Source organism: Endocarpon pusillum, assembly GCF_000464535.1.
Source record: "Endocarpon pusillum Z07020 unplaced genomic scaffold C723585, whole genome shotgun sequence".
NCBI classification, from domain to species: Eukaryota; Fungi; Ascomycota; class Eurotiomycetes; order Verrucariales; family Verrucariaceae; genus Endocarpon; species Endocarpon pusillum.
In genome coordinates this window covers 22,784-47,419 of record NW_006913588.1, presented here as the reverse complement: position 1 = coordinate 47,419, position 24,636 = coordinate 22,784, and the positions used below count along the sequence as shown (strand labels likewise).

Genomic DNA, 24,636 nt, shown 5'->3' with positions numbered 1-24,636 from the left:
GCACGCACGGTGTGGTTGAGTCCGACGCCGGGGGTGCCGGGGTCGAGGGGGTGGGATGCAGCCAGTGTGAGGATCTGTGGCGGGGTGGTGTTGGAGGCGCGGGGTGGGGGTGAGAGTGCTAGTGCTAGTGCTTGTGCTAGTGGCCAAGGGGAAAGGGAGCGGAGGAGGAGGATACTGGTCCTCAACACGCATCTCGACGACCAGGGCCGACGGAGCCGCATCGAGGGCGCCAAGATCATTCTCCGAGAAATACGGAAAACGAGGCGCGAATGGCGCGACCGAGGGGGTATCGACGCTGTGGTCTTGAGCGGCGATCTGAACAGTGATGCCCCCGCTACCGAAGAGAGCGGGAGAAGTGGCATGGAAGAAGAAAAAGAAGAAGAAGACGCATACACCGTCCTCAACGCGCCCGGCAGCGGGCTCCGCGATATCCGCCCCTCCATCCCACCGGAACGCAGGTACGGCCATGAAATGACATTCACCGGTTTCGATGGACGCGGAGATGGGGACGGGAGGTGTAGGAGGATCGACTTCATCCATGTCGATGTCGGCTCTGGTACTAGTGTCAATTCGAGTGACGGAGACGGAGACACAGACGGAGATGAGGATCCTACACGCCAATATCGAAGGGAGGCCGAGAATACAAGCGAGGACCGGGACCAGGACGAGGCGAACGCGAACGCGAACGCGAAGCGAAACGAGAACGAGGACGAGGACGACGCAGCTTCACCATGGCACATCACCGGCTACGCCGTGCTGCCCAATCGCTTCGATGATGGTGTCTACATGTCCGATCACAGAGCTGTGGTAGGCGATCTGCTGCTGAGGTGACCATGGCCACTCACTGAAAACAGGTTTTGAAAAGTTAAGAAGAAAAAAGAACGATATCTATAATCCCAGCTTGAGATGAGATGAGACGAGACGAGACGAGACAGGACAGGAGTAATTTAGGCAAGGCAACTCCCCCCTTCCCACTCCCACACGGGAAGGTAGAAAGTCCAATATCACTTCGTCGGTCGTACGTAGCCCCCCTATCCACTACCAAAGTGAGAGATCTTACCGTTGCCCAGCTCCACTGTATTCACGATAGAGCTCTTTTGGCTGCCCTTGGTCGTTCTGGGAAAGGGAAAGGGAGAGATGGATATCGATACCAGTAAATTCAGTATCAAATAATACTCATACTCAGCCTAGTCTAGCCTAGTCTCAGCTGTTTTTTGCTGTAACACTATGCTATGCGACATTACGCTATAGATCAGAAGCCCTCACGTTAATAAAAATGAATGTATATATATATATATATATATATATGTATGTATGTATGTATAGCGGAATGAGGGAAGAGGGGGACCGCCTCCTGTTGTTAAGAGGAGAAGGAGAAGAAAGAGAAGAAGGAGGAGAGAAAGAGAGAGGGATGCAGAAATCGAAGGGATGGGGACTTCAATCCGTATCAAGGACCGCAGATTCAGGGTTTGGAAAAATCGTGAATAGGAATCTTCACGCCAGCGGGCAGTAGCAGCGACAGACAGAGCGATTGGTTGATTGATTGATTGGTTGATTGATTGATTGGTTCATCAGCCAGCTACGCGAGGTGACGAGGTGACGAGGTGACGACAGGCTGACCTCCACTCGACTTCTCACCATAATCGAACCATAACCATAACCACAATCACAATCACAGCAAAATCAAGAATACCATCACATCTCCCCCATCTTCTTCTTGTTCATCTTCTCCATTCCATCCCCAGCACCAGCACCACCACTACCACCAAACAGCTTCCCCAGCCCCTCCCTGACCTCACCCTCCGAACCCGCCGCCGGCGCCAACTTCCTCACCGTCTGCTTCTCCCACGCTTCACCGTCCAGATGCACATGATCGGGCGCCGATCCCGCCACGACCGGCGGAGCGGGCGGAGCGACATACGGCATGACGAGGTCGTAGCCGCCCTTGATCGCACCGGCGCTGCTCGAGTAGGAGGGGTCGTGACGCGGTGGGAGGGGACGGGTGTTGAAGTCGTAGTTCGGAGTGGTGGTTGTGTAGTCGATGCTGGTGCTGAGGCTGGATGGGGTTGTGGTGGGGGTTTGGGAGAGACTCGGGGTGCTGCCGTTGGTGGTTATGGTATTGTTATTAAGGAGGCTGGTGATGCTGGTTGTGCTGTGGTGATGATGATTGTTATTGGCCTTGGGCAGCGATGGACGCTGGATGCGCTCGGTAGTCATGTCTTCTCCATTAGGTGTTGTGGTTGACTGGTTGAAGCGGCTGAGGTAGCGGAATGCTTCCGAATTATTGGAGGAGGAGGAGGTGGTGGTGGTGGTGGTGGTGGTGGTGGAGGAGACGCCGCGACGGGGTATTTTGGGCTTCCATTCGGTCGGGTCGAGATCTGATTTGGCGTTGTGGTGGTCTGTAGGTAATCTGGACTGGAAGGAGGCCGATGTGTAGGAGGATCCAGTGGGGATACGAGCTGGAAGGATAGGCCGAGGAGAGGACGAAGGAGTCGATGTGGGTGGGGTGGTTGAAGGAGTCATTGCACCGGCGCAGAGAGAGAGTGGTTTGCAGGAGTCTTTGCGACGGCAACTGTGGAGATGGTTAGGAGGAAGTGGAAGGTGGCTGGGTGGTTGGGAGAGAACTTTAACACTCACGCTTCACTGCAGTAGAGGATGGAATTACTAGGAGTAAAGATTTGCTTTTCGCATGTGGCGCAGAACTGCAGGAAACTGGCAGCCATGCTCGGCGGATGCTGTTCTGCAATCGGCTCAATGGACGATGCAGCACTGCCTTTAATATTAAAAAGAGGGTCCCCGGGCGTGTTTCTTTTGGGAGATGCAGATCGATGGCATCTGTGGCCCAATCTTCCCGACATGGCAAGCACGATTGGGATTGGATTGGGATTGGGATTGGGATTGGGATTGGGATTGGGATTGGGATGGGATGGATGGGATGGGATGGGAATGGGGCGAGGGGCTGGAGTGCGGTTGAGGCTGAAGTCCGGGTCTCACGGTGTGAAGTCGGTGTGAAGTCGGTGTGAGGTCGGTTTGATGAGGGTTTTGTGCTAGTCAGGTCGGCCTGTCAGGTCGGCCTGTCAGGTCAGCCTGTCAGAGTCGCTGGTTTGCTTGTTCCTGACGGGGAAGAAACGGATCGGTGGCCATCTGGCGTCATCATCCTACGGAGTAGTAACATAGAAGTACGTACACACGTAGTACATAGTGGTAGTAGTATTCCGGGCAATACGTAGTCAGCCGGAGATTAGGCTTGAGATTAGGCTTGAGATTAGGCTTGAGGTTAGGCTTGAGATTCTAGTGGTGGCACCCGATAAGGTTGTGTGGCTTGATGCAGACGGGGGAATTCCTGACAAAGCAGGAGACGGCTGGGATCCACTTAAATGCATGGATGGGCCTGTTTGCTGTGAGTTGCGAAGCAGAAGAGATCCTGACGCACGTATTCGTCAATCTCGTCAATCTCTTCAATCTGCTTTGCTGTATTACGACCCCACGGAAGACGGAAAGACGGAAAGATCATGTACTTGTGTGTTCGGCAGCCGAATGCCAGGTCCGGCGATAGTCCTGCTGGTGGAACGTTGCACAGCTGGACATGACGGCCCATAGCCCATAGCCCATAGCCCATAGCCCATAGCCCATAGCCCATAGCCCACAAACAAGACTCCTCCATCTCCTCTCTTATCAACAATCTGATACCTCTCCACCGGACTACTTCTGGCTAATGGAATCAGAGATGCACGATCATTGCTACCGTGTTCTCCGTGACTTGCGGACGGAGGCAACATCCCTTCCAGCCACATGCCCATGTGCAAATCACAGGCTTCATCCATCATCTGCCCTTTCATGTGCCCATTCCCCGTCGTTCAGTTGTACAGCACCCCCACTTGGCAGCATCGCCAATCGCAGATGTTGAGATAAAAGGCAACCCTACTTGTCCCTGTCATACCACTATCGGGTCATCTATAAAGCGGGTGAAGTGACAAATCCGAGAGCGGGTGGAACTTGGGCTCGATCTGCCACATGCCCTGCTCGTTCCGACACATAGTTTTGGTGATATACCCAGTAGCTTCTGATTCTGATTCGTTGACAGCCATCTCACCGCCTCGTCTTCTGATAATGATACCGATACCGATACTGACGCTGACACTGACACTGACACTGACAGATAACGGCTTGAAAGGTGCCGCTTGTCACCCGGATAATGAGAATCATCGGATCAATCACGGCGTGCCGTGTTTCAAAAATGTCTCCACCCTTCCCCACCAACGACCATGGCTTGTGCTTTGTCGTCAATCTTCCCTTCATTCCTGGTCCAGGCTTCTCTCGCATCTGCCACGCTCTGCACCCCAAATCTCTTCGCACAGAATGCGACAACAGCTCGAATCTCATCAAGACTCCTGCTTTCCAGTTCCTCTCGGTCGCCTTTACCGGTCTCGTTCAAGGACTGAATGTCAGCTATCAAGCCCAGAGCTGCGTCGATCCCATTCGTCGACTTTGCCGGCCTGGACTCCGATTCAGACTCAGAGGACTTGCCCCACGCATACGTGAACACCTCACTGTCTTTCACATCCCGGTACCAAGCTCGCGCGTTATCGTAGTCTCCTTCGACACGGTGCAGGATCCCGTGCAGGAACATGCCCTCCCACGCCGGCTCACACTGCATGTGACGAAGCAGGAAATGGGCGGAAGGTAAGTCCAGATTCAAAATGTGGAGGGCAGCTTCGAGGGTAGGATGAAGCGAGAGATTGGCGATCTCTTTGCCGAGTTCAGGTGCGCGGATTGTTCTTGCGGTAGTTTTGGCAAATGGCGCAACAGGTGGAAGTAGGGGCGGGTTGGTGCGGCATTTGGCGAGGAGGTTTTCGTACAGTTCGGAAAACGTCGTTGAAGCGTAGACATCGCCGCTGTTGTTGGCCGGCTTTGACGTTGAGCCAGAGTGAGGTGACAGACCATTGTCCGCGGTAGATGTTTCTGCCATGCTCGAATCACTGATCCTTCGTGCTCAAGCTTAGAGCTACAATCGCCGTACCGGTGGGAAAGCAAGTTGCAAGATGAGCTCAAACGAAACAAGCGAGACAGTGTTGACCGCCTAGTGAGTGACCAACCGAGGAGGTGCTCAACCAAGTATGTAGGCAACACGGAAGGGGAAGACACGTAAATAGCTCCCCGAGGCGGTGTCCCCGGAAGTCCGTCAACAGGTACTACAGCTATGGAGTATGAGAAACAGTTCCAAGGCCCCACTGGACGGTCTAGAAAGAACAGAACCCTTAGGGATACAGTTAATAACAAAGAAACTCGTCGTGGAAAGCAAGCCGGAAGAATAGACACGTAGGAAAGAAGAACGTCAACTGCAGGACTGAAATGTATACTACGGGAGGAGGCATACTACGTAGTATGGATTGTAAGGCAGGTGCTAGTAGCGGCTAGTTATCATTCTTGCATCATAGTGCTGTGATTTGGTATTGCAAAGCTTAGCTTGAGCACATCCACTCGAATGGGTGGAAAATTTACCTTTTAATCTGATCTGGGATAAGCCGTCTTGTACAAATGACGTTTTCGAGTAAGAAATACTAGGGCTGAATTAACAGTACTTCATGCCCCCCTAGTAGATAAGATGTGGCGTGGTGTTGGTAATTTGGTAGATCCCTGAGTCCATACGTCATGGCCACAAGGTCCGTTAGCATACTCGCGGTTCTGCTATGGCCGATACAAAACAGAGAAACAGTCTTCGTCTTGCTTGCTCCAGCAGAAGCACCTAGATATGGTTGTATCTACTTTGATGGAAATATTCACACCGCTTCTCATTGGGAGGCGAAACGGTGTTCTACCAATCGCCAAGCTGGAAATAGCTCTCAAAGTTCATAACTGGACTTAAAGAGGAGGCAAGTCAAGACCACAAGTCCCTAGATATAGCAGATATGCCTTACTGCGTTAGATTTTATACTCGTGTAAAGATATTTATCAGCCCACAAAGCCAAGATGCCTCCCAAGCAACACCCCTAAATTCAAGGGGTATTGCTTACAGTTGTTCTCTCCAGCTTTTGTCTGATCAGAGTGCCATTTCCATCCAGCATCGACCATCAACTCGACCCTTTGCGGCCGAATCATCCTTGATAAACTATGCGGTTGTGGTCGCTGTGACAGTGACAGGCTCTGGGGCAGCGACAGTAGTTACGAATGCAGTGCTAACAGTAGCTGTCGTTGTAAGAGAACTTGTTACCACCACAATTGATGTGGTAGACACTGTAACGCTCGACGTAGCGGGCACTTCAACTGCGCAAGAGCAGAAAGCGGATCGTTCGCCTGGTTGATAGCTGTCGAGAGGCGTGGGAACTCCAGCTCGTCGTTTGACAACAGGAGGATCGGGAGCTGGAGCAGGAGCTGGGCAGTTGACCGAGAAAAAGGTGTAAGAACTTGTCGGAACTGCTACTACAATAGTAGCGCTGTCGTTTGGTCAGAAATCACAACCAAGCAAGTGGATGAAGGGCCAAGAACGTACACGTTTGCAGCGTAAAGTAGGCACTGCCCGCTTCCGAATGCGAAGGTCAGACAGGTGTCGGCATCTTGCTTACACCTTGCCTGGCAAGTCTCAAATGTGCCCAAAGCGCCACTCCCGTTGAAGAAGTAGGCGGGATTAGCTCCACTGTCAAATCCAGGGATACCACAGTTTGAAAGTTACACCACGGGTACCGGATGAGCGACAGTACTTAGGGAATGACCAAGTAAATAGTGAACGACCAAGGGCTTTCAGAACGATGGCGAGTCAAGAACTTATGGGAGGAAAGACAGTCAGGAAACCTACCTCTTATGTTGCTCTCCAATTCGGGCACTATCTGACATCAGTGCATCCGGCTGCACACAGAATGATGACTATAAAGCAAAAAGGTCGCGAGGTCTTGAATTTTGGTGCTAGAAGCCATGGGGATAGACCAACGCAGCAGGTCGGGAGGAGAGACAGCCAATCAAAACTAGGTAGTCCCCTCCATGAAGGCTTGAAGAGGAGAACAGGAGCTGCTCTGCACTCGACTTAACCTTCGTGTGGATGTACTTGTAGTATTAAGTTCAATGGACCGGGACGAATCGAGACCAGATTGAGGAGGAGAGCTGGGGGAAGATGCAGGGTAATTACAGCTTGTACTACGTACGTAGTAAGTGAGGTAACTATCTAGCGGAATTAGTCAGGGGCTTGCCATGGTTAGCCGCTCAACTAGTCTTAGCCTAAAGAAGAAAAGTTGAGATTGGATGCTTGGCGGACGGAAAGAGAGAGAGAGAGAGAGAGGGCGCCCGCTAAGGAGTCACTATCCCCTAAGCCAAGAAAGTGAGCAGGACGACGGGGGACTTTGGAAGGAAGTGAAAGATGTGTACTAGTAAAACGACAATCTATAGCGTGCACAGCGATGTACACAGCGCGAGAAACCGTCAGTAACTTGGTAGGCTTCAACAGGGGCTGGATTCAATGGAGATGGACATAGGCTGTGGTTTGGGTGACCTGTCTACATATTCGCTGTCTCGCAGCTCTTAAGCCCGATTACTATAGTCAAGTGGAGCACCCTTCAAGAACGACAACCCACAGTTGACACTCTGTACACTGTTCTAAAGGCTTCCTCGTCGTCTACTGCACACATATCCAAGATATAAGTGCTTGATCTGCTTCAGGCAACAGCAATTGAGGACATTGTACCTCCGTTCAACGCTGGCGCTGCTGGCCTTGACGTGATCGCTCTTGCTTTTGCTGCTGAGCGGCTTCCCGGGGCGGACTTTGCGAGGAAGAACGTTGCTGGGTTAGGCCCGAGGTCGGTTGACAGATTTCCTGGCGCTCTTCTGGTAAGATTTGGGAACCTGTCATCGAGCCTCGGTCTTGATTGGGCGGAGCCTGCGGTGGTGGATTCTGCGGGAGAGGATCCTGCTGGACTGGACCTGGTTGAGGAGAACGCTGCTGCGTCGACCGCTGCTGCGCCTGCTGAGCGGCTTGGTACGCTTCCCTCTGTGTAGGCAAGGGTTCCCCATTAACATCGACATAGAACCCATCACATCGCCGAAAGTAACTACTGCCCTAATCAGTGCCAGGATACGTTAAGTAGCTTACTACGTAGGCACAGCAAAGCACTCACAGTTTTGACGAGCTAGCACCACCTTGACCGGCGCCGCCCTTGACACCCACAGCCAACGAGGGGTCAGGAACACAAGTTCCAGGAGGCAGTACGTGGCCGACATGCACTACCACTGTTTGTGCATTTCGAAAACAGTCTGTGTAGCCGTCAATCTCGTTGCTGCGACAGATGATGGCAAAAATCGAAAACTTACACTCCAGGTGATTCGAAAGCCGTTTTTCTTGAATAGAGTGCGGTCCACCGGATTGAGCCTCTATTACAAGTCGTGGGTGATGCTTGCACGGGATGAATTTCGCATTCGGAGGGCTGGTGTTCTGTAAGTGAGTACAGAATTTATAAACCAAGAGCATACACATTACAGCAGAAGAGTTGGGGGGAAAGAAACAATATCAAGAGATATGTCTGGAAGCAACCAGGAACACACTGACAGTGGAAGGAGCTTTTATTTGCTGACAACGGCAATCCAGTCAGTCAATATGAATGATAGGCCTGTGTATGTGATCTGAGCAATTTGACCTAAGCAATGTGAAACGCCCCAAAAATTCTCGCGGGGAGCCGGACGTAAAATGCGTCAGAAGATCTTGCTTTAGCTTGATTGTCTCTATGGTGTTGTAGGATTGTAGTACAGATACGACATCACTGCAACGGGCTTCGAAGCAGTCCTACCCCTGGGGTGGATTCTTTTGGGTAGTAATGGTGCTAGCAGGGAGAGACGTGTAGGCCATCAAACCAGTATGTTTCATGTTGCCTAAAGGTCCTTGGGAAAAGCAAAACTTCCGAAGCAGGTTACAGGGAGGAGTTTCAAGATTGCGGAGAGGCCAGTCGGGTACTCTACCTGTGGCAGTCTGGGGAAGGGGAATCTCGAAAGATCTACTCCGTAGTCCGTACCGTAAAATCCTGCATACTAATAGTAAGTAAGCTCCACTTCACTTGGCACACACTAATATTCCTTAACGTCTTGCAGCTATCATCTATGCAAAAAAGAAGCTACGAGTATAATTCCAAGAGTCTATGCTACCCGCTGCAAGGTGAAATCCTGGTGTCTGACGCGGATAGGGATCTGCAAGGACGTTTAAATGGGTAACCTTGCAAGAGGGCTTGCGCCCGTGATGCTCTAAATCAGAACTTCGAATGTGGAATATGCTGTGCGTGTAATACTGGTTCAATGCCATCCAAGCTCCCCAACACGAAACTTCGGCGACTCGCCCACATCGCCAGCGCCGCTATCACTGTCCCTCATACTGCTGCTTCTGGCTGGGACCATGTGGTAAGGCAGGCTATGTGCACTCGTCCCACTCATAGCTGACACCATACTGCCCATCCGCGAATGAGATCCCCTCGCGTGAGAGGAAGCTGTGTCGCTCCTGCCCCTCCGCTTGTTCTGAAGTTGTTCGGATGACTCTAGTGGTACTGTGCTCGTAATGACATGCTCTTCCTGCACTTGGATGGACGATACGTTACCCAGATCTGCATCGGGAGGGGCAGTCGAAGTCCCCTCCGCTCTTCCATTCATCGGTCTCTCAGGATTTTCTCTGACGCCTCGCCCCTGTTGACTCGAAAGGGTTGAATGTCGGGAGAGTGGTGGTGATAGGATAGGCATCTTTACCCTTTTGAAGATGTCACTTGGTGCAACAGGACTACCGTCCTCAATCGACAGGTTTCGCCAATGGCTGGGCATTTTTGTAGACTCCCTGAGGCTGTCAATGGTGCTAGTCTCGTCCCAAGTCGGCATGGCCATTAACGCTTGTAGTTTAAGCAGCGCTTCGGCAGCGGCTTGCTTTTTGGCTGCAAATGAGCGGTCAAGCTCAGAAAGTTGACTTCCGAGCTCCGCTTGTCCAATGTGTGTGGAACCTCCTCGTCGACTGCTTCTGTTCTGCTCCGGCTTCTGGGTACAGAGTTCATGAGCCACGGTTGATTGAGGTCCGCCAATAACTTCCCCAGCGCGGCCCCGTGGCGGTACTTGGGAAGGAGCAAAATCTCGGGTAAGGATTGCTGGGACTCTATCCTCCATGCTGCTAGGGGGTGTGATATCTTCATGGCGCTGGAGAACTGCTGCTGAGTCATTATTGCTGGGTGAATTTGTGGAAGGCGCCTTGGCAATAGCTTGTGTCGATGAAGGATGCTGTGTTGTGTCGGCTTCGGCACGCGGTAAAATGTCCTCCGAGGAGAAAGATGTTTCGCGGTGTGTTGAAATTGGCAAATTCGTCCTCCCGAGAGCTGGCTCTTGCTGAGAAACTTTGGGTGAAGCATTGGCGGCAGACGGCTTGAGTGGAGGTTTCGCAGGTCTGGAATCACTCGGAGTCACATCTAAGTGAAGAGCGGGAGGCTGTAAAGCTGGGTTCAGAGCAGTGGTTCCTGTTGGCGAGTGTGAGTCGACGGCAGGAGAAGTCTCGTCTTTCTTGTCAGGTTGGGCACCTAAATGGACGTCACCAGGCGTCGAAGGGTGGCTGTCGATTTCGTGTTGAGGCTGACTTTGGCTGGGACGGTGATGCAGGATCTCTTCGAGCATCACATCGTCTCCCCCCCTCTGTATATAGCTGTTTGCAGAGACCACAGAAGCTCGCAAAGCCTGCAGCGGGTCCGCCTTTGGAGCTATGGTCTCCTCTCTGTCATTGTCGTAATCATTCTGGTTCACATCTTCTGCCTTTCTAGCAGGACCATCAGCTGTCAGGTCCATTAATTCCCTTGAAGGGGTGGCTTTCTCCTGGCTTGCGCTTCTGACGCGAAGCACTACCTCTGAAACCTTGTTTCTCGGTCCCCCCACAAGATCACGAGAATGGTCTTTGTCCTTGTCGCGTTTCCGCCTCGATCTGTTAGAGCTCACGCGTGGAGGCACGTCAGCCGAGGTGACATCCAAAGGCTGAGGAGTGGACACCAGGTCCTCGATGGTGATGTTCGGTTGAGTACTACTCACGCCAGGCGAGATAGAGGAATCGAGCGTGCTATCAGCGGCTGCCAACTCGCCCGAGCCAGCTTCAAATGGTTTGAGAGTGAGTATGGCTGGCTTTCCAATTCGGCGCCAGTCCGGGACATTATCTTGCCTTGCAGGGTCTGGTAGTGTCTTGGATCTCTTGCGAGTGGCAAGACGAGCAGAAGGATCTAGTAGAGGCACTAAAGGCGCTGGTTGCCCTGGTAAAGCTGGTGCTAATTGTGACGAAAGATCAGTCTGTCTGATGCTTTTCCTCTTCGATCGGCGACTTTCACTAGGTGTCAGTGGAGGCACGATGTCCTGGGGGCTTCCGGATCCAGGCTTTAGCGGGCCCTCCCTTTCTGCGTTATTCGCAGTGGCTGCAGGGACAATATCGTTGACTTTCGCAGCAGAAGCTTGTGGCATACCTGTGCCAGGTCTTCCAGCGGCTGCATGAGTTCTCGGGTTTTTGGCATCACGGGATGCCCTCATAGCCCCAAAGCTAGCGCCGTGTGTGTCCACGCTGTCTGTAAGAGGAGCACTCTTGTCTCTATGGGTTGGGGGATCTCGGACAACACCTTTGTTCTTTAATATTGCTGGTGGTCCGGCGTACCTCGAGTTCCGACTTGCAATACTCTCATTGTAACGATCAAATGACGTTCGCTTGGCTTCAGATGGTAATTTTGTCTTGGACGCAAAAACAGCAGCCTGAAGCAGGTCGGAGTATTTTGGCCCTCGCATCTCAGCTGAGGCTTTTGGCAGTTCGGGAACGTTTGGTGGTGTTTGCATACTTTCAGATCGCACAAGAGTCTCATTTTGGGATATGCCACTTTGGTAGCTGGAGTTTGAAGGATCTAACCCGTTCAGAAGAGGCGGCTGGATGTTGGGTGCTGTTCGCGGCCGTGCATCTGAGTTGCTGTGCCCCAGCTGCCTGGCCTCCCGTGCCCCGACGCTCTTCGCCCTGAGATGCGAGAAAGATTTTCGCCTCATGCCCTTCTGGGAAGGCTTGATTGGCCGAGCGCCAACAGTAGGAGCTGGCCCGGCAGCAAATTCGTCATATCTGGCAGTCTGCAGCAAAGTGTTTAGAGGTGGTGTTTTGGTCAAGTCCAGCTTACTCTTGCTCTTCTTGCGCAGAAAGAATCTCTTAAATCCTGACTCCATTGATCACCTGGCTGTGGAAAGACAGACAGAGAGCAGTAGAGAAATGTGATGAATCGCGTATTGCATAACATGTCTTGAAACACATGACGTGGACAGCCGGGACTAAATTAGGACGTCCCTTGCCGGCTCTAATCTGAAGAACCAGGTGATGGTTCAAGAATCAAAAAAGACGATATCCAATCTAACTATGACCAGGGCTAAAACAAAGGAACGATGTACTCCGTAGAAGTAGTACCGCTGTTACGAGATGCCATGAGATTGTGCGGGGTGGAATTTGGGACGAAACAATCAGAAACAAGGGTAGTACTAATAATGCAGGGCGAAAAGGCACAGCCAGGGTGGTGGGCTGGCCAGTGGTGAGCGGTGAGCTCGTGACAAGGCAGATGGAGAACGAATAGTTAACTACTACTCCCTAGTAGCTCACAAAATATACTTTGAGTTGCTGGGGCGTGGTCCAGCTAACCCAGCACAGCCAGACAGCTGCTCATCAAATCCAGTAATTTAGTGAATCAATCAAGCGGCTCACACGCCACGCAAGCCACATGCAACCACACAGGAGCAGGCATGACGAACCTTTTTCACAGGGCATCATTCTCAGTGCCTAACTGATGATTTGATTGTTGTCCACCACCAGCAGAAAGAGGAGAAGGCTACAGCGTGCTTCAGCGTGCTTCAGCGTGATTCAGCGCAATTCAGCGCAATTGACATGCCATACTTGATCGCTTTACACGTAAGCAAAACATGGGACAGGGTACCAGCGTACTCTGAGTAGGTCGGTGATCGTCCCAGGGATGACAAGTTGTGTGACCACTCCAGCTGGATCTAACTACTATGGTGTCTGGCCAAAGTAATGTCGGTGGGGCACTAGTAAATTATGTCATAAGGCGAAATAATACCACCTCTACGGAGTACGCAGTACATATCTGTTTCTACACTGTCTCCAGGCCATCATGAGATATACTTACTTCTAAGGACTTCTAAGGTTTCCTAATTCAACACTTTATACTTTAGTGTCATTCTGATTTGATTGGCGTTTAGTTGTTCTCATCACTTTTAGGAAGATCATGTATCCGTAATAGTAATACATAGTCCTCTGAGCCACCCCACCCACATTACTTTCGCTAAATACCATACTAGTGTTACAGGGGTGGCCTGAGGCAATGTTAGTCTGGTGCTAAGAGCAGCTAGTTCTTATTAAAGAGACACAGTGTTATGATCCGTCACTGTAGAGCTGCTCTGTGTGCATCCATTCGGATCAGTCAAGTCATTACATCTAACCTTTTTTTGAGCATAGCTGTTCTGTACAGAAAGGGTTTACCCGGGAAAATACTAGTGGAGATCGCCCGTACTACTTAGTACGGAGTACTCGAGTACAGTTGGGGCGCAACCTTAAGCACTTTGGGCCTGGGATCATGGTAATTCTCCGACTCCCGCGCCGGCAAAGAATGATTTGTGGCGTACTACTATGTACGTAGGTACCTGTTGAAAGGTCGGTGTGCGCTGAATGTTCTTCCCAATCCATCCACAGTAGTGAGTAGCATTCTATCCTAGTGCATGATGAGCACTAAATATCCTTTCGAGGTGGATGCGAGATCGGATCTGGGACCTGGTATCTGGGATCTTGGATCCGACGTTCGGATCGTTCACAGAGCAGCGGTCCGCTCATTCGGCTCCTGGGTCAAGTTAGATAGTTGACGGCTTGTAGTCGACTCCGTAGCTCCAGTGGAAAGATGTGCAATGAGCTATAGTTAGTAGATCAGTCTCCTGCGCACCCTTAACCCCTTGAGGTCAAGACACTTCCTGCAGTCCTCCTGCAGATTGCAGACAGGTCAATCAAGAACTCAATCAAGGTGAGATCTATCTTGCATGTGGCGTGCTGCCGAACGCATTATCACCCCTGTCCTTGCAGCTTCAATGGAACAGAGGACAACGTATTTACAGGCATCAAGTAAACTCCAGGGGATGAGACTTGAACATATCAGCTTCTGCAATATTTAGCAAGCACACACACTCATCAGCAGGAATACCTGGTCAATTCAACCCAAGAAGCTTGCCGTTAGCATCTCTGGTCTACTCTTAAGGTAGAGAAAGAAAATTGTGTCAAAATTGTAATTGAATCTTGTTGAACTACTCCGGCTGGATGCCTCCACAACAATCTTGCACAGCCTGACTTCTGACATGCTTTTGTCATGGCTCTTTCCTGTTGCCGACCAACACCGAACGCCTTGTACCTGAAGTTGAAAACAGCCTTCCTGTATGTTCTTGTTCACCACTCTTCACATATCGCAATCATACCATTCAGGCTCTTCGAGATCAACATCGTCATTGTTGGAGTCCGGGTTCTCAATATTGTCGTTGGCATCAAGGTCGTAAGCCGAGGAAAAGCCCATGCTCTCCATCGTTTCCGTCTCCCGCTGCCGCGTACTCGACTCATCATCCAGCGATCTCACATCCATATCGACATCATCTAGACTTCGGACGGTGGCAGTCTCGGTCGCTGTACCATCAACCGCCTCCTTAGAGGCTTTGCCGACCGTACTGATAATCTCACTCCAGCTGCTGCTGCTGCCGATAGCAGAGCTCTCCCTACTACATCCTAATCCACGTGTGCCACCATCAAATCCTCCTGCCTCAAGAATTGGTGGTTCCAGGTCATTGAACACCCCACCGCTGCCATCATCACATCCACCCGCCCAAAGAGGGAGATATTTCCACTCATCATCGGTAAGACTCATCAAGCTGTCAATGAGATCCGTGGGAGGAATTTCATCGTCCTGAAAGAAGTGCGGGGCCAGTAGTACCTCATCACAAATCCTACTTACGGCCTGCGTGACTTCGTTCAGCAGTTTCTCGATCGGGAAAGAATGCTCGTCGTAGTAGTCTGGGCCATTGGGTCTCTCGGGTCCCTTCTCTTTCAATGTTCTCACGTGAGCTGGCTCCTCGAATAGAGGTTGCCATGCATCAGTCTTCTCGTCAGATGCTGGGCTGCTATCATTGATAGAGACTTCCGTCTCCACGTATGCAAATCGGGGCTCATGTGCTTCTGGGCTTTCCACAGCCTGCCACTGGGCTACTTTCATCAACCTCGGTCCCTCTACTGGCATTGCGTTGCTCATGCCTTGAGGTACGGCAACACGAATAGGAAGGTCTGTTTGCTTGTTGTTCGTCTGGTCGCTTCTGCCAAGCATACCATAGACATCCAGTCGAGTTCGTTTTTCTTCAGTAGGGTGTCTCATAGGGTCTGTTGCACGGGCTCGCTTTGGGCTTGACAGGTGTAAGTCCTCGAAATGCTGCATAGCAGAGGTTGATGCGCGGTTGTCAAACTCGATCTCTTCATCCGGCAAAGCTTGGCAGAATGGCGTTCTTGGCTGTGCTTCAGTGGGTATACTGTTTGCATTTTGCCGCTGAGGGTGCAGGATTTTGTTCAAGAAGCTACCGTGATCCTTTTGTTTTGAACGTCCCTTCCAATACCGTTCATTGAGGATTTTCATGAAGCTGGCAGCTGACGCACACAGCTTATCCCTTTCAATCGGGATCAACTTGTTTTTGGTGGAGCCGCCTTGTAAATTTCTAGCCAAGCTGCTCCATCCCGGACACGGCACGCCTTGTAAGCTAGAGCCATTTCGAATCAGGGGAAGAGTAAAGACAGCGTTATCACCCACTTCAAAATCCTCTTTTCTAAGTGCCAGCCAGAAGAAACGAGAAAAAATGCGTTCTTCTTCGCCGAGCTCGGTGTATCTGGAGAATTGAGCAGAAGCGTGGGGATAGAAAGGCCGGACACTCTCCGGGGCCTGTTCCATTTCCGGCATGTCACCTTCGTAGTTCCGTGCCAAGACCCATAGCACTCTTGCTCGCACGAAGGTCTTGATTTGTTCTTTCAACTGCTGAGCAATCTGTTTCTCGCGATTGGAATGTGCAACGAAGTTTGCAAGAATGCTAAAGACGGTGGACTGCTCCAGCCAGTGCATATCTTGTCCAATTAGTGCCTCATAGGTTGACTGGATCCGCTTTATGAAGATGTTTGCAGCGTGGTCAATGCGGTTAACGTCGTCATCATCAAGCAGCTCAAGCCTGCGACCAGCGACAGAGCTCTGTATGTTTAGGCTCCGGACTGCTGAATGTTCGTGATGCACGTTAATCAAGGCCTTTTCTCCTACAAGTATGGAGAAAGCATCTTTGAGCAAAGCTTCAGACTGAATATCAAGGCCAATGCGATAGCAGATCTCTGGGTTGCACTGTATGAAATTGTGATTGGGGGCTGTGAACAACCACTTCGTAACCCACCCACTGATACGCTCATTGCTGGCACATCCAAAAAACTTGGCCATAGAGACGAAATTCCATAATTTAGGTGCGGAGTCTAACATTGGATCATTGCCCTCGATTGCATGAAGCAGCCGTTCTATTGAAGACCAATGCCGGAGCTGAGAGTATTCAGGCTGTACCTGGGCTTGCTCTTCTGACGTCGCATTTATCCCCGAATCTGTGCCAGGTCCTGAAGGCTCTCTATCGGTATTAGCATTCGCAGTAGGATCAGATTCTGCTTGGTTGTTGACAGCTTCGTCAAGAATTGGTGGCGCCGTAGGAAATATACCCTCCCAATTGCCAATGCGACTCCGTTTTGGTTCCTTGTCCTGGCTTGGTGCATCGTCCTCTTGTGGCTCCGTGAGCGATGGGTCTCCGTGTGGCTGTTGGGTAGTATGCAACTTCTTCTTCCGAGGTTCTGGATGTTGATCACGATAGTTGACACGGGTTGACGGCTTTGGCAATGGCAATAGCGCTATATCATCTTGACCACATACCATGGTTCTAGGAATGCCATACTTCTGTTGAGCTTTGAACCAGCTCAAAACGCCGCTCGAACAGCTGAGTTCAGTAACTAGGACTAGTGCTTCCTCGCCTTCAATGGGGGGTCGTAAGTCAAGCAAATATTTGATGCCAGATGGTCTCCCGCCCAGTAAGAGACGTTGGTTCTTAAGACGACGCTCGGTCCGAAATTGAGAGGTTGGTGCAAGCAGCCCTCCAAGCTTTTCCGAACCTAAGTTGAGCACGTTCTTGCTGTGAATTCTATGAGCACGGACAAAATGTGCTGCAATACGCCCATATGCTTCAGCCGCCTGATCAGGCTGCTTTGGAGGTGCACCTATGAAGACCAATGTGTCTGTGTCATGCCCCCAAAGTCGTGCCAGTTCAACACTCCGATATAGCACTACTGATTCCAGCTCTTGGGGGAGTGGTTCCATGCATAGGTGGCCAAGCGGCCCAAATTTGGAAGATTCAAGAGCTGATCGGTACAGAGCATTTCTGAGCTCAGCATCCTCATCCTCACTCGCATGCATCGTGTTGAATGTGTTGGGTAGGACTTCTTAGAGAAAGCACAAAGATCTTGGTGAGGAGCAGACGACTCTGTTGAGTACGAACGTGAACAATAATGTGTTTGGACAAGAACATGTAACAGCGTGATCAAGCCAGACTGGGTGAGGACAAGTGGAGTGATGTTATGTTATGATAAGGAGAATTCACTTCTACGTAACTCACTTCATAGTGAGATAAAGACTTGTGAAGTGAAGAGAAATGAAGAGACAGTAGACTTCTACCATGCTCTCAGCAACAACAAACAACCACAAACAACGGGATGGTAAATGAGCCCTCGACAATGAGAAAGGGAAATTCTGTGAGGCATCCTGCTCAGCCTCAAGGCATGGCTGCCTGCTCGCTAAGTGGGGTTTGTCCTCCAAGCTGATTGGTCGCATCCCCTGCTTCCTGCTGTGCCACTGCGTGCAGAGGAGAGAGATCACCATTTGGATTGTTGCAAACCTGTGATGCGTCCACCCCTATTCACGGGCTCGTCAACCATAAGAGGATGCTTTGGACCTCGAAGGAATGATGTAGAGTTGGTGATGAGCAAGTGAGTTTAGCATTTCTTATACCTTAGCGCCTGGGCATTCCCTTTCTCAGACAAGTCCCCACGATGCTGGTGGCTTTGCCGTACCAACATCGGGATACTGAACAATAGGTTCACAATTTATGCCCTCACGGGACAGTACTTCAGGATTGATATTATGGCAGTGTCCATCTCCGATGTCGAATAGTTATACAGTCTCCTCGGAGCAAACCTCGAGAGATAATGACACCATGAGCAGTGACCCTTCTAGCCAACGCACTTCCCCCAAGCTGGTAGACCACAACCCATACCTACAAAGAGGTACATCAAAAAGACGACAACGACGCAGAGGAGCACCATGATCTTGACGTTTTTCCACCACATCTGCCTCCGCAAGCCGCGGCTTCTGACTCGGAAATCCCTTGCGCTACCTCCCAATCTGTCGGTCTTGTCCACCAGAAGATCGATCCTCTCGCCTCTTTCCAGCACTCTTTCGATATTCTCAGTCATGATATGCTTCACATCATCAATCTCTCGTTTAGCATTGCTGAGTGCATCTGCAGGTGGCGCAGTGTTGTAGGTACTGAGCATTGACCTCAGGGTGGTGTTGAAGGCTGCAGAGCCATATGGTGGTAGTGCTTGAAAGTTTGTATTCTCGGGCGGATACTGGGCCAAGAACTTCTTCTTCAATTCTAGTAGAAATGCAAACGGAATCCGGCGTCCAACATCAGCCTGCGCCACAGTCAAATATGTAAGAGCAGCGTGGCTAGAGAGCTCTTCATCTGGCGCGTTGGATGATGATGATGGAGAGTCTGCAATGTAGTGTACAAACAGTCGATCATGGGTGTAGGTGAGCTTCTGCGGTGAAGAATGGGAGATCTTGGGGAGGATCAGGGATGCTAAGGATGAGGCGGAAGTTGAGGAGGCGCCTGGCGAGGTGTGTTCAGTGAGGATTGTGTTACCATGAGCAATACAGGCGCTATAGGAAACGAAGAGGTTAGCGATGATTCGTGATGCTGTCTCGTGAGTGAGATCCCTAACTAAAGCAATTGAGTGTTCGAGGACGCCATGACGGCTATTGGTGTTGAGAGCGCTTCGAATCGAGGATTTTCGCAATAAGAATGAATTGGCAGAGCTTGGTCAAAATTGTGTCAGGTGGAGTTTTGCAGTGATGATCAACAACGGCAGATACAAATTTGTAGCGGTCAACATTGGTGTTGAAGCAGCGACCATGGATGGCTGTGTGACGTCTTGGGCATCAACCTTCAGGTGAGAGTCAGGAACAAATTTAGTGATACATATTGATAAGTGAATAGCACTGTTGACTGTGCCACCCTAATCTATCCGGATATTGCCTGCCAAGCGGCAATCCCGTTTCCTCCAACCTCGCTATACTTCCCATAGGCAGTTCAGCCACCGCAAGCTTGCTCAATCAGCTATGTGGACCTCGAGATATGCTCGGGAAGATAATTGCTCCCCCAAGAGCAGGGTTACAACGCAGGACTGTTGCAAGAGCAAGTCGACAGCTTCACCTTGCGCCGCCTTTCCTTGTTGATGAGTACATTCCTCGATATCACCTGCTGTCTTCTGTGGACGCCTCTCACAAACGATCTCTAGCTTATGCTCATTTGCGGCATTGCAATCTTTGTCCGCGTCTTTGTAGCGTCAATCGATATGAGAGATCTGGCTTCTGCCTCATCGGCGCCGAAACTGTCAAAGTGAACGTTATCAGCCCTCACTTCGGGGAGGAGCCCTGCATACAGGGCCATAATGGTAGTGGCAGCATCTTCTTCTCCGGCTGCAATTTACGATGCGTTTTCTGCCAGAACCATGACATTGCACATCAAAGGAAAGGATTCGACCTAACCCCAGAAGATCTTGCTGACTGGATGATCAAACTGCAAGATGTGGGAAAAGTGCATAATATCAACTTTGTTACACCGGAACATGTTGTTCCGCAAGTGGCCCTTGCTATACTACAAGGACGTGAGATAGGTCTCAAAGTTCCGATCATTTATAACACGTCAGCCTTCGATTCTCTCGATTCCCTAGAGCTGATGGACGGACTGGTTGACGTATACTTGCCCGATCTAAAAGCATGGCACAAAGAAACAAGCAAGCGATTGCTCAAGGCAGTCAATTACACAGAGACAGCGATGGAAAGTATCAAGGCCATGTACAAGCAGGTAGGAGACCTCACTTTCACGGGCGACGGTATTGCGAAGAAGGGCTTGCTAGTAAGGCATCTGGTGATGCCCGGAAAAGAGGATGAAGGAGTTGCAATCATGAAGTGGCTAGCTCAGAGCATATCTAAGGATACTTTTGTCAATATTATGGAGCAGTATCATCCTGATGCTCATGTCGGCAAGAAGAAAAGGGGTCCGTCTCAGCCTAGAAGTATGAGTGAGGAGGTGAGATATGCAGACATCAACCGAGCAGCTACAGCGGATGAGGTGGGTGCTGTCACGAAGGCTGCAAGGGAGGCTGGTCTGTGGCGATTTGCTGAAGCTGCAAAACATGGGGGATTCAACCTATGAATTGCGGCACACTGATCTGTTGTCCATATTTGGTCCTATACCATATGTCGTATCTGTGTCGGGTCTTCAAGATGTGGAGATGTTATGGCTGCTGTTTACAATTTGGTATTCGCCTTTGCATGCAGTGACCTGGAAAGCTGTGTTGAACCAGACAAAAGGTCCTTGCGCAAGCACATGCTCCTTTCCTTATTCTTGGCTGGTCTTTGTAGAACTTGCTCCCATGTTCACTGGAGTGTGTCCTTGTTCGGTATTTCAATACTGACAAAGCAAGATGCTCATTCTCATGCCTTACATCATGTGAAAAGTACACAGATCCTTCAGGAGTATTCTTTTTCCGTGATGATGCCCTGTGCGCCCACAAGGGCAGCTATCATCGACTACTCAATTGGGGAGTGCGAAGTACAAGCAGTATCATTGGGGTCTAGCATTCGAACTGGGCACTGGAAGGGAAGTCCCTCGGATACCATGGCTCATCTATGGAGTTCAAGCTGCAGCGACGATGCCTCTTACTACAGATCACTACTACCTTTCTCTGGACAGGAGCGACCATATCTACTATTAGCTCTTGCGACGGAAGAGTTCGGTGCAGAACGTATGACTCGTAATCTCGAAATGACCGGGGCCAATGTGCAGAGGGAACATTCCGCCTAGACGGTTTTGAAGAAGGCTGCAGCAGCCATCATCAGGAGCTGAGAAAACGCTACAAGAGTGAGCAAGCCAGGACTAACAACCTCACTGCTGTTACCGCCAGCATAGAAATGCGGAAGGAGTATGAACCACGAAAGGCTCAGGTCGCATACTCACAGAAAACCCAACAAGGGCCATGTCTGAACTTGTATGCTATACACTACCAACACCCTGTGTAGTACTCAGGTACCGTTGTCCACGATTCATTTCTTGCAGGCACAGCCACTGAGAGGTATGGAAAGTGCTTGGGATACTCTTTCACCCATGCCCTGCTACAAACAGCTGCATGTACTGTGCGGGCAGAGTACACCCTTCGACATACCACAACCCAGTATGCCTCCTAATCTGTAGACCATGTACGTTCGATCTTCACCTTATGCTGCATAAATGACCCAGTAAATCAATGTCGAAGAATGAGTCTGCCGAATCTACCAAGGAGAGGGGGAGCTGCCCTAGGACAGGGCTCTTGACTGGAGTTGGCAAAGAAACTCTTGCGGACAAGAATATTGATTTGTGAGGGAAGCTCGGTATGGTTGGTGGTGCAAGTGCATTGTGGGGGTGCAAAGAATGTTCAAATGAGGTTTTACAACCCAAACCTGGGTGATAATGCTGCATGACCTTCCCAATTGTGGGCTGTTGAGGCTTGGACTGCTCTGTTCTGTTCCCTGAGCCTGGCTTAGCCGCGGCTATAGCCGGCTCGGTCCACCTGCCACATGGAACATTAGAATCACACTTTTTCCCTCCATGTAGTTGTGCTCTGTAGACCTCTTGAACATATCTTCACCTCCAATACCAGCCATCACTCATCACGCGGGTTTCCACTGGAGCTGCCATCAAGCTGCTGTTGATGATGGCGTGGAAGAGACGTGAATACCATAGCCCGCCACGGTATAACTGCCGTCTATCTCGCTGGCGGAAGAGGACAGTGCAAGAGGACACACTGTCTGACTTCTTCAAGGGCAGCTCAAACAATGAGCACACCTCTCTTCTGGCAGTGCTGGGGGCCAGAAGACCATGCAACGCAACGTGAAGGCTCACTGCATGCTTCTTCAGTTGACGATTCTGAGCGGGAGACCCTTACCCATTCATGCAAGACCTGTAAAAAAGCAAGAGGGTGGGAAACTGTATCTCTGGAGAAAAAATCATGCTGTGGGCGCCAATCAGCACCGATATGGCACGCAGACAGTATCAGGTCTTAAGCAAGGAAGACTGGAGAGCTGGGGTTGTGTTTCTAGGCACAAACGTGAGGGAGGTGACGGACTTTCCGTATCTGGCGATGGAAAGTTTTCTACAGTGATCCACCTCACCTATTATCTACTTGCTTGTTTATAGTTGCTTGTGACGACAGAACTCTTACAACTGCACCTTATTATCTTCTTCACTCTTCAGGTCTGTGGTGAATCCTGCTTCGACCATACTCTTCCAAAGATACCTGATCAGAACATCAACATCAACGAACATCATCGACTTCAAATCAGGATGGCTACCATAGCGCTGTACCTATCTTTGCTCTTTGCGCTCCTGTACACACTGCCTTCTTCGGCTCAAGACCTACCTCAAACTCCAGCAACAGCTACCTATGACTATGTTGTTGTGGGCTGTGGCATCGCCGGACTCGTCACCTCTATGCGTCTTTCCGAAGATGAGAACGTGTCTGTCGTCTGCCTTGAAGCTGGGCCATTGTATTTTGTTTCTCACCAAAGGTGCAACTGAGTGGCTGACTGTAAACAGTGACCACTATGAGGACTCGATCCAGATTCCCCAGTTTATTGGCCGCGATATTGGATCGATCTACGACTGGAACATTACAACGACTCTTCAAACCCAGCTCGACGGAGCTACACGTCCAATACCCCTCGGCAGAGCTGTTGGTGGCGGAAGTATTATCAACGGTATGGTGTGGAATCGTGGCAACCAGGATGACTACAACTCATGGCAATCTCTCGGGAACCCTGGCTGGGCTTGGGATGATCTGCTACCATATTTCAAGAAGGTAATCCATGCCGATCTCCCCTGTAGAAGCATACTGACTCTGTGGTCGAGTCCGAAACCTTTACTCCGATCTTCTATGAAGGTGTAGCCCAGCAGCCTGTTACCTTTGTTCCTGATGTACATGGACGTGATGGTCCAGTTTCAGTCAGTTACCCGAATTATTACTGGCCTCAGACAGGTAAACATTCTCCACCATTGCTGTCACCAAGCTCATTCTATCTACAGACAACTGGTTTCGCGCCCTGAACCAACTTGGCGTCGCAACTGTCTATGATCCCGATGAAGGGACTGCTGCTGGCGGATACTTCCTCGCTTCTGATATCCAACCGAATAACCAGACTCGATCAGATGCTCGACGAACATATTATGATCCCTTCTTGGGCAGGAGGAATTACAACGTATTCCAGAACTCTCATGTTACTCGCATACTTTTCGACAATCAACGACAACAAAATGACCATGTTTCGTTACATGCTACGGGTGTTGAGGTAAGCTTTCGACTTCCCAGGGCCGGATGGTGCTGATCGTCATTAGTATGCTGCAGATGCCGCGTCACCTCGACAAACAGTTCTTGCTCGCAGAGAGGTCATTCTCGCGGCTGGAGCCATTCATACACCACAACTCCTGCAGCTTTCTGGGGTCGGTCCATCAGCTCTGTTGAACTCGCTTAATATACCTGTTGCCCAAGATCTTCCTGGCGTCGGCAGAAACCTTCAAGACCACTGTCTGGTTTACGTCAATTACCCTTGTAAGTCAAATACTCCTTTTGGGCAATCCCAATGTCTTATGTCAAATACAGACCAGAATCAATCTCTGACGACGCCCAATGAATGTAACACCAATACAACCTTCAACAACGAGGCAGCCAATGAGTATCGAACCTCGAAAACCGGTCCCTGGACAGGCATGCCATCCAGCGGCGTTGCATTCCCTTCACTGCAGCAGATCATGCCTCAAATTCCTCCTGCCACAAGCGAAGACCTAGTCAATCTCCTCTCCGCCGCTCAAGGACGAGAGAATTGGACTGCTTATCTTCCGTCGACATACGATGCGTCGCTGCGACTTGGCTATGAAGTCCAGCTTTCCACACTCCTTCCTCGGCTGTCACAAAACATTACTCCAGCGTATGAAATCCTCAATAACAACGCTGGAGTCCTAACGGTCTCTATCATGCATCCTTTGTCGCGCGGCACTGTGGAGATTACCACATCGGACCCATTTCCTCAACCAGCCATCGACCCCCGCTGGGCCAGCCATCCGCTGGACATGGCCAGCCTGGTTGCCGCCCTGCAATTCAACGATGCCCTCCTCCTCACTCCGTCCCTGGCCGAGCTCCAGCCTTCCTTCGAGCCGGCCGGCGGGCCT

The 24,636-nt window shown here is 50.7% G+C and overlaps 9 protein-coding genes across 9 annotated transcripts in view; 3 read left to right on the top strand and 6 right to left on the bottom strand.

Moving 5' to 3' along the window:
• Positions 1 to 360: 360 nt before the first annotated feature.
• On the top strand, positions 361 to 831 carry EPUS_08813 (uncharacterized protein; the record flags this gene model as incomplete). Its single annotated transcript, XM_007788828.1, has 1 exon — positions 361 to 831. The coding sequence occupies one exon, from the start codon at positions 361 to 363 to the stop codon at positions 829 to 831; it is 471 nt and encodes a 156-aa protein (XP_007787018.1).
• Positions 832 to 1,695: 864 nt separating this feature from the next.
• EPUS_08812 (uncharacterized protein) lies at positions 1,696 to 2,723 on the bottom strand (the record flags this gene model as incomplete). The annotated part of the gene is made up of 2 exons (XM_007788827.1): positions 1,696 to 2,572; positions 2,638 to 2,723. The coding sequence occupies 2 exons, from the start codon at positions 2,721 to 2,723 to the stop codon at positions 1,696 to 1,698; spliced, it is 963 nt and encodes a 320-aa protein (XP_007787017.1).
• Positions 2,724 to 3,950: 1,227 nt separating this feature from the next.
• EPUS_08811 (uncharacterized protein) lies at positions 3,951 to 4,969 on the bottom strand (the record flags this gene model as incomplete). The annotated part of the gene is made up of 2 exons (XM_007788826.1): positions 3,951 to 4,180; positions 4,258 to 4,969. The coding sequence occupies 2 exons, from the start codon at positions 4,967 to 4,969 to the stop codon at positions 3,951 to 3,953; spliced, it is 942 nt and encodes a 313-aa protein (XP_007787016.1).
• A 2,709-nt stretch (positions 4,970 to 7,678) lies between these two features.
• On the bottom strand, positions 7,679 to 8,458 carry EPUS_08810 (uncharacterized protein; the record flags this gene model as incomplete). The annotated part of the gene is made up of 2 exons (XM_007788825.1): positions 7,679 to 8,036; positions 8,103 to 8,458. 2 exons carry the CDS (start codon positions 8,456 to 8,458, stop codon positions 7,679 to 7,681), a joined length of 714 nt encoding a protein of 237 aa, XP_007787015.1.
• An 806-nt stretch (positions 8,459 to 9,264) lies between these two features.
• On the bottom strand, positions 9,265 to 12,171 carry EPUS_08809 (uncharacterized protein; the record flags this gene model as incomplete). The annotated part of the gene is made up of 1 exon (XM_007788824.1): positions 9,265 to 12,171. One exon carries the CDS (start codon positions 12,169 to 12,171, stop codon positions 9,265 to 9,267), a length of 2,907 nt encoding a protein of 968 aa, XP_007787014.1.
• Positions 12,172 to 14,447: 2,276 nt separating this feature from the next.
• Positions 14,448 to 17,510, bottom strand: EPUS_08808 (uncharacterized protein; the record flags this gene model as incomplete). The annotated part of the gene is made up of 1 exon (XM_007788823.1): positions 14,448 to 17,510. One exon carries the CDS (start codon positions 17,508 to 17,510, stop codon positions 14,448 to 14,450), a length of 3,063 nt encoding a protein of 1,020 aa, XP_007787013.1.
• Positions 17,511 to 18,322: 812 nt separating this feature from the next.
• EPUS_08807 (uncharacterized protein) lies at positions 18,323 to 19,125 on the bottom strand (the record flags this gene model as incomplete). The annotated part of the gene is made up of 2 exons (XM_007788822.1): positions 18,323 to 19,034; positions 19,097 to 19,125. 2 exons carry the CDS (start codon positions 19,123 to 19,125, stop codon positions 18,323 to 18,325), a joined length of 741 nt encoding a protein of 246 aa, XP_007787012.1.
• Positions 19,126 to 19,509: 384 nt separating this feature from the next.
• On the top strand, positions 19,510 to 20,592 carry EPUS_08806 (uncharacterized protein; the record flags this gene model as incomplete). The annotated part of the gene is made up of 1 exon (XM_007788821.1): positions 19,510 to 20,592. The coding sequence occupies one exon, from the start codon at positions 19,510 to 19,512 to the stop codon at positions 20,590 to 20,592; it is 1,083 nt and encodes a 360-aa protein (XP_007787011.1).
• Positions 20,593 to 22,758: 2,166 nt separating this feature from the next.
• EPUS_08805 (uncharacterized protein) overlaps positions 22,759 to 24,636 on the top strand; it is a gene marked incomplete at both ends in the record, with an annotated part of 2,679 nt that continues 801 nt past the window's right edge. The window contains 5 exons of the mRNA XM_007788820.1: positions 22,759 to 22,961; positions 23,011 to 23,272; positions 23,323 to 23,449; positions 23,497 to 23,759; positions 23,806 to 24,395. Coding sequence (XP_007787010.1) covers positions 22,759 to 22,961; positions 23,011 to 23,272; positions 23,323 to 23,449; positions 23,497 to 23,759; positions 23,806 to 24,395 — 1,445 coding nt within the window. The remainder of the gene's footprint in view (positions 22,962 to 23,010; positions 23,273 to 23,322; positions 23,450 to 23,496; positions 23,760 to 23,805; positions 24,396 to 24,636) is intronic.